This window comes from Takifugu flavidus, chromosome 10 (genome assembly GCF_003711565.1).
Source record: "Takifugu flavidus isolate HTHZ2018 chromosome 10, ASM371156v2, whole genome shotgun sequence".
In the NCBI taxonomy this organism is placed as follows: Eukaryota; Metazoa; Chordata; class Actinopteri; order Tetraodontiformes; family Tetraodontidae; genus Takifugu; species Takifugu flavidus.
Window position 1 is genome coordinate 1,419,803 of NC_079529.1, and position 7,698 is coordinate 1,427,500.

A 7,698-nucleotide genomic window follows, 5' to 3' on the forward strand; every position below is an offset into this window, starting at 1 on the left:
AATATCCCAATATGCAACGAAATGCTCTGCAGCTGTTTGTTTTGCCCCCCCCCTACCTTTGGTAACATTGTGTACATTCCTTTTATAGACCAATCAGTTCAGATCTGCAGCCCAAATCCAGCTGCCTCTCCCACATGAGGAGCAGTTTTACACGTTTAGCCGCAGCAGACGGTTCCAAAGTGCTCGTAAGGCGAATTATTTCAAATGTACAGCTGAAGAAACAACAGGGCGCACGTGGACCCTCCAGCCACAGTGGGTGGCGCGATTGGTTGTGCAAAAGCGGCGCACGTCGCATCCAGTAATCGTTTCTTGTTTGTTTACTCGTGTTTATTTGTTGTGCATCTGCCGCTGTGCCCTTTTGCCCGCGGCAGAAATAGGTGAAAGGTCCTCTGGAGTGGAATTTTCCCCAATTCTCTTCAACAGAAACCAGATGTGCACTCCGAGGCTGTGAGCACACACACACACACACACACACACACACCCCTCCTCTCCACACAACACACACACGCTTCTCACCCAAACCCCCTCCTACCTCCCGCCCTTTGCTCCCCCCTTCCTTAAAAAATGCTGCGTCCGTGTGTCGCTCCCTCATATCGTCCTGGCTCCAAGGATGGACTGTGCACTGTTGCTGCTGTCCCTGCTGGCTCTGACTGGAGCACTGACCCCCGAGGCCCCAGGTAAGCCCCCAAACTCATCAGCCAGGCCTGATAGCGACCAACGAACCTAGCAGACACCATTTATCACTAAATACCCGGGGGAGGGAGAAGGGAGCATTTAGTGAGCGTTCTCAGTATTAGTGCACAGCTGGGGTCTCCCATACAGGCTCTGCTGATCATAAATCAATATGAAGACAGTCGTGCAGCATGTTTGAGCACCTCACTCAACGACAGATTCGGATGTCTTGCCATTGGGGGGGGGTCATCATTCGTATTTACCTTTCATGTGTCATGAAATGACGGCACCGTTTGGATTTGCCTGAATATTTGCATTGAACATCACCTCCTGTAGCCATACGAAGGGTAGTTTCCCCGCACGTGTGTGTTGACATGTGCAGCGGGCGGTCTGCATTCCCGGTAAGGCACGCCAGGGAAGCGTATTCAAAGCTGCTGTGTCTGCCCCCCCCCCCACCTCAAAATGTTCTGAAACATTGAGGGTGTGTGGACGTTGGCCTGCGACCTACAACAAGTGTGGAACTTTGATGGATTATGTATGGAGGACTGTGGCGGAGGAGGAGGAACGCAAGGATTCTACCTGGGGATGAACAATCATTTGCTTTGAAGATCTTAAAGCAGGAAAAGAATAATGGAGTCAGTACGCACTCGTCTGGCAGCGGGAAGTTCGGCCTCCCACACAGGATTTACTGTCCTCAGATCCTAAATTCAATCACCGACAATTACGAGGCCACAAACGGAGCTGAAGCAAACAAAGGGTCAACTGCTGTGATGCAGCGATTGTGTGTGTGTGTGTGTGTGTGTGCGTGTGTGTGTGTGTGTGTGTGCGTGTGTGTGTGTGTGGTGTGTGTGTGTGTGGTGTGTGTGTGGTATCACCGCAGGGTCATGTCCGCAGAGACTTCTGGGAGAGGAGAGGAGGAGGACGTGTCCTCGGCCTTGCAAAACCGACAGAGACTGTAGCAACAAGCGCCAGTGTCTCTGTGACGGCCAGTGTGGTCTCAGCTGTGTGGCTCCAGGTAACTTATTGTGTGTGTGTGTGTGTGTGTGTGTGTGTGTGCTCAGCCATTAGAGGAGTGTGTGTATGCCCAGCTGTGCCAACACACGTCATTGTGTGTATTCTCGTGTCACTGCAACGTAGAATCCAAGCCTCGCCCCTGCTCAGAAACCTGAGCTAAAGCTTTTTTTGTTGGTTTTGTAGTTTTGTTCATCATAATCCAGCCGGGCTCCCTTGTTTCCTCGTCCCCTCCCCTCTTTTATCGCGTCCTGTTTCCTTCCCCGCAGCTCGGACGTGTCCCTGGCCGCTTCCTCCCGGCGAAAACTCCGTGTCGCGCCTCCTCCAGCCCACGCCCTCCTTCTCGGCCCTGCTGGAGGTGCGCTGCAAGCCGGGGTTCACGTTTCCCAGCGGCTTGGATGTCACCAGGCGTCGTTGTCAAGGTGATCGTCAGTGGAGTGGGGAGGAGCCCGTCTGCACAAGTAGGTTTGAGCACTACAGTTTGACTTGTTTAATTTTAATACAAAACAGTCCGAGGAACTTCGATTATCACAATACATTGCACTTGGGCTGTTGTGCTTATCACCATAGCAACAGGGTCCATGTGTGCTGCTTAAGTTAATAACCTCCCATATATATTAAACAATAATAAGTTACCTCGTGCACATTCGCATTCTGCCTCATTAATGTCTCTTTTAGACAATAAAGTGAGGGGTGAGGGGATTTTTCTAGGACAAACACAATAAACGTGGCTAAAAGGATTCTGCATCCCGGGAACAACTTTTAATATCAAGAAACACGTCGAGCCAAATCTTAAAATGAAGGCGTGCAGGGGGGGCCATTTGAACGGGTTTGCTCCAGGAATGTGCTGCTTTTCCCAGGCAGAACAGGCCGATGCTTCGACAAAATGCAAAGAAGCTTCCAGGAATTGGGAATTAGAACAAAAGCACCACGGCGCTCCGGCGGCGCCATCAAACATTTGTACTTCCTGTTAGTTCTCTGCATATAAAGCACATGAAAAATGAGAATAGAGAAGAAAAGTCTGCTGCGGAGCGACAGCAGGAGTTAAAGCCATCAATCCAGCCTCCCCCCCCCCCCCCCACAGCTGACCTCAGAGCTCTAGCACTACATTTAAAATGGCGCTAAAGCTGCTTAATCACACACCTGAAGCCACCGCTGGCAGCTCTGTCTCGCTGAGTGTCCTCCCGCCGGAGATGGGCAGAAGGTAGGTGGGCTTCCGACGCGTCAGAGCATTTGCATTGTGTCGAGATCCTTCATGGCTGCTGAGAGGCAGTGGGCGGCGGATCGCTCTCAGAGTGGCACAGAGTGCGAATGTGTGTTCATCCAGGGCTTTTTGTGTGTGTGTGTACATTAGCTGTGAATATTTGTGTGTCTGCGTGCGTGTGTGTGTGTGTGTGGGCGACAGATCACAGTCAGGAGAGTCACAGAGCTCTGTTGCTCATGCTGCTCCAGGCCTTTCTGTTCCCTGCTCTCTTCTTCCTGCCTCTCCTCTCTCATCCTCCTCTCCTCTCATCCTCTTCCATCTGAGGTCCCCAGTAAGGTCTCTCTCTACTCAGGAGCCGAGGACAAGCGTGCCGCTCTGGGCTGTTTGCCGTGCGCGCCCCCTGCACGCACGGCAAACCCAAGCATCGAGTTTCCTCCCCATTCAAATTGACCGGGTTGTGATGAATTTACCTGCTCCTCAACATCCTTGTTGCCGCAGCCTGTGTGGGTGGGAGCCGAGGCAAAGATGGGAAAACAGAAGAGAACTCGGCTCCGGGCTCTCATCCACGGCCAGACTTGCAACGCTCCCATCGGTCCCTTTGCGTTCTGGTATTAGTTTGTTCTCCGATACCTAAGACAGCCTCCGGGCGAGAGCTGCCTCTGTACCTTTCAAAGCAACCTTCTGATCCGAAACCTTGTGTTTGATGGAGCCCGGGTCACCGCTGCCTCTCTCCGAGCACCACTTTTGGTGTTTATATATTTCCAGGAGCTTGCAGTCCTCCAACATCCAGGATCGAAGCGAGCCAGCTGTTATACAACCTATACAGATATGCAGGTTCTAAATGCGGCATGATGTGTCCAAACACCTCAGTGGGTCACAAAACTGGCTGGAAAACTTCGTACCGTCCCCCCGGTTTCTCTGCATCTTCCATCCCTGTTCCCGCCATTCTTTCTCCTTTCACTCCTAATTGATCGGAACGTCTGACGTGTTTTTAATCCTGTAAAGACAGAATTCTGTTTGCTGCTGTGATTCAGCACTTGTGCCACATTTCCCTCACATTGGTGTCACCATGACGACGGAGGGGGGGGGGGGGGGCAACAAAAATGGCTCCTGATTTTAATTAGGAGGAATTTCACAATCCAAAGCTATTCCTGCAGACACTGACTCTCATGAATTTGGCCTTTTCTCCCTCTACTGTGTGGTAAAACCATCTATAAAATCTTGCAATACACAGATGAGTTTTTTCCCTCAACTCCTTAATTACATTAAAGTACAGTCAATCAATTATTACGAGTATCTTATTAAAATGCAGCGTACCTTTTCCCAGGATTAATGTAACAACCACACGTAATACATCCTAACTGTGTCAGAAAATGAAACACAAGCTTTGCAGCCTCTCTTATTCTGATAATATAATCAGTGTTATATGACTCCCTGCTTTATAACAAAGCACACGTTACCTGTGCTGGGGTGCTCGGGCGGCTCGCTGCAGGGAGATTTACCTGACTGAGAAAGGCTTGAACAGAATCGACTGTTCTGGCAGCACTTGAAGGTGACTCACCGGTTATCTTTGTCAAACACTTTAAAAATAACACACATTTCTGTCTGTGACAGCTTCATTGATCCCCCCCCCCCCCTCCAAAGTGGCTGGATTTCAGCTTGCGCTGCGGACTTTGTTTGTTTTTCTGCAAATATAATTGAAAATAAACCTTTTATCTCATCACTTTTTGACCTCCAGAGGCTGAACCCAACAACCCTGCCCAAAACTGCCCTCTGCCCCAGGAGGTCACGGACACCTTTGACATCCAGGGCGATGCTGCAGTGGGAACGTCCATCCGTTACAGCTGCCTGTCTGGGTGAGAACGAGGGGTGTTGGTGGTTGGGGGGGGGGGGGGGGTACCGGGCTGTGAGCGTGTGGGCAGGAGGTACGAAAAACCTGAAACGATGCGCAATGTAGCAATGGAGGAAGTGAGAAGATGGAGACGTGTGAAGGAGAAGGACGGCTTCATCACGGCAGAGGTGTGGGGAGCGTCAGATGATGACGGATGAGTGGCAGGGACGTGAATCAGATGGCAAATTTCTGACTGAACTAACTGGGTCATTACAGCCCAATCTCGTACCGACTCCTCTCACGCCGTGACTCATCTGCTGGCTGACTCCGAGACAACGTGTCAGCCAGAACACAACATTTATTTCAACGAGAGCATTTTTCACACCTTTCCCCTCTGAGCATTTTCTTTTTGTTTCATTATTAAGATGCTCTCAGTCGTCAGTGCTGTAAATGTCACGCTGCCATCTGTCTCCACCCCCCCACCCCCCACCCTCCCCCCCCCATTGCAGCGCAAACATAGTGGGGACCAGTGAAAATTACTGCCAGGAGAACCAGACGTGGCAATATCCTCACCCCATCTGTAAAAGTGAGTGTTTTTCTCTGTCTGTCGCGGTGCTTCCTGACTGGACCCGAATGCTTTTGATGGGATTAACACGCGTTTGTTGGGCGCATGCGTTCTCTTCTGTGGGCAGATGTGTAAATAAATAATTAAAGTGAACGAAGTGAGTCAGAGCGCCTCTCGCTGGGCCGCCTGCAGTGCTTTTCTGCCACCTTGTGGTCCTCCCGGCGCCTGCACGGCCTGTTGTCCACACAGGATGTTCATCCTGGCTTCCGCCCCCTGCGCCCTTTTCTGCTCCGCTCTGTTTTAACCTTCGAGGCCTCTAACTCTGATCGTCGGCCTCTCTCAGATGTGCACTGCCGACCGCCTGACGAGGTGGAGCAGGGCTACGTGGTGGCCGTCCAGAAGACCAACTATGAGGCTGGTTTTGAAATCCACTACCTCTGCAAGAAGAATTTCCTGCTGGATGGACCCCAGAAGGTCACCTGTCTGTCCAACGGCAGCTGGAGCGCCCCGCCGCCATTTTGTAGAGGTAAGGGGCCGTCGTAGCGTGTTTGATGGGCTCTCGGGGCCGATGACGACGTTCCTCTCAGCCGTTACGCTTTCATGATACCTTCATACCGACGGCCCTTCTCGCAGCTCGCTGCCTCATCCCCGCCGAGCGGAGCCGTGTGGTCATCGCCGGGCTGAAGCGCTGGCCCTTTGACGTTACCGACGCCATGGTTCCTCACGGGCAAAATGTGACATTCTACTGCAAACATGCCCAGAAGCAGTGCAGCTTCAGCGCCACCCAGACCTGTTTCGACGGGAAGCTCCAGCCTCCAGCCTGCTACCTCGGTTAACCTGTTTTTTTTAATTACAAAATAAATAAATAAAAAAACACGTCACAAAGGAGATGATTAGAATACTCAATTATGTTCTCTTTGTTTTGCCAGAACCCACGTGGCTGCAGTATAAACTCTTCCCCCACCGGCTGGTCTCAGAGCTAGAAGCGTGCGAGCCCGGAGACGTGGAGTGATGACCCGGACCGCTGCCCTTGACCCCTGCCGAACACATAAACTGTCACAATCACTGAGAACAGACCTCCGCTCCGCAGCTTTGCTTCAATCTATATAATGATTGTTGATCGGCTGGCTAAGCTGCGGGTGGCCTTCTGCCACTCGTCCCTGCCTCCCTCCAGGCTGCAGGCGCATCTATAACGAGCCCCTCCAGTATTAGTCTGATCCTCCTGCAGCTTTAAGCAGTAGCCGCCATAGGTATCCACGATGATGTATAACGCCTCGATACGCGCTGTGACAGTTACGACACCCCCCTCATGCTGGTTTGACTCTGTGAAATCTCACTGTGATCTCTATTGAGCGTGACGCATCAAGTCGCGAGGCTTGCGAGTGTTAATTGTAATAAAAGTGATGTCGGATTTGGTCTCCTGTGCTGTGGCGGGCGCGCCGCTGCTCGTGCGCCTTCACTCCTGCTCCTCTGAGGCACAGAGCGCCTTTGATAACGGGCTGCAGGTTCAACCGTACTCATAGGCTGAACATGGCTACTGGTCGGACACGGTAGGCTGCGACACCATAGCAACTCCCCTTGACCCCTCCCTCCCTCGGCATTCGCAGCATCACCCTTTACACTGCACAGTCATATTTGGTCCTCCGGAAATATCCTCTGCACGGGTAAGCCAGTCCTCCTGCAGCGTCCGTATGGGTGGAGTATAGTTGAAAATATAGTTTTTAAATGTATGGAACCGATGTTCGGCGCGTCCTCCACGGCTCTGACAGAGGAGCCGGAGCTAATGCCGGCGCACAGGGAAACTTTATCCAAAAGCTGCGCTCTCGGTGCCTCGGACCCTCGACTGTAAAATGGCTGGCTGCAGGTCCGAGCGAGCACCGATTCCACAGGAAGGAGCACATCGACACTTTCTGTAAATATACACGCTTCTCTCTCCCGACCGTCGCGTTAGTGATGGCGTAGTCCCAGGTCCGAGAGCTGTCAGGGCGCACACGCACCAAATATTTAGATTGGCATTTCGGACCTGTGCGTAATGGCGTCCATCCGGATGGAGCTCCCGGCGGATCCCAACACATTTAGGAAAGACGCTTACGTTTGCCAGCCAGGCGGGATTAAAATCATAGTTATCAGGCGAATCAGAAATGAAACGCTGCATTATTTGTCTTGCATGTGGATTGTGGAAGTGTGAGGCAGGAAATGTCTCGCTCGCACCCCTCCGAGCCGCGCTACGTCTTTGCGAATGACCGACGGCTGTGATCGACCCCCCACCCCCCCGTGACAAATACATATCACCGATCCAGAATTTTGGAGCGGAGAAGGTAACAGGCACAATTACCGGGACGGTCTGCTATGGGGGTGGAGGTGGGGGGTGGCCGGTGTCAAAGGAGTCGATCCTCTATTTGGAGACTCGGTCGG

General features: G+C 52.1%; 2 protein-coding genes across 7 annotated transcripts in view; both read left to right on the top strand.

Annotated features, from left to right (window-relative positions):
- Nucleotides 1–119: 119 nt before the first annotated feature.
- On the top strand, nt 120–6,694 carry ntd5 (ntl-dependent gene 5). 2 transcript variants are annotated; one of them, XM_057046072.1, is made up of 10 exons: nt 120–252; nt 372–447; nt 610–677; nt 1,553–1,687; nt 1,953–2,144; nt 4,626–4,743; nt 5,228–5,304; nt 5,627–5,809; nt 5,917–6,114; nt 6,213–6,694. In XM_057046072.1, exons 1-10 carry the CDS (start codon nt 135–137, stop codon nt 6,293–6,295), a joined length of 1,248 nt encoding a protein of 415 aa, XP_056902052.1. In that variant the 5' UTR covers nt 120–134; the 3' UTR covers nt 6,296–6,694. The 2 variants fall into 2 exon arrangements, with proteins under 2 accessions (XP_056902052.1, XP_056902053.1); XM_057046073.1 differs by lacking the exons at nt 120–252; nt 372–447 and adding an exon at nt 275–298.
- Nucleotides 6,695–6,836: 142 nt separating this feature from the next.
- The window catches only part of LOC130532918 (mucin-17), a 5,977-nt gene continuing 5,115 nt past the window's right edge, over nt 6,837–7,698 (top strand). Inside the window, exons 1-2 of one of the 5 annotated variants that reach the window (XM_057045887.1) lie at nt 6,954–7,195; nt 7,467–7,601. The gene's annotated coding sequence lies outside the window, so the exon portion shown is untranslated. The other 4 variants (XM_057045886.1, XM_057045884.1, XM_057045885.1 and 1 more) reach the window with 4 other exon arrangements.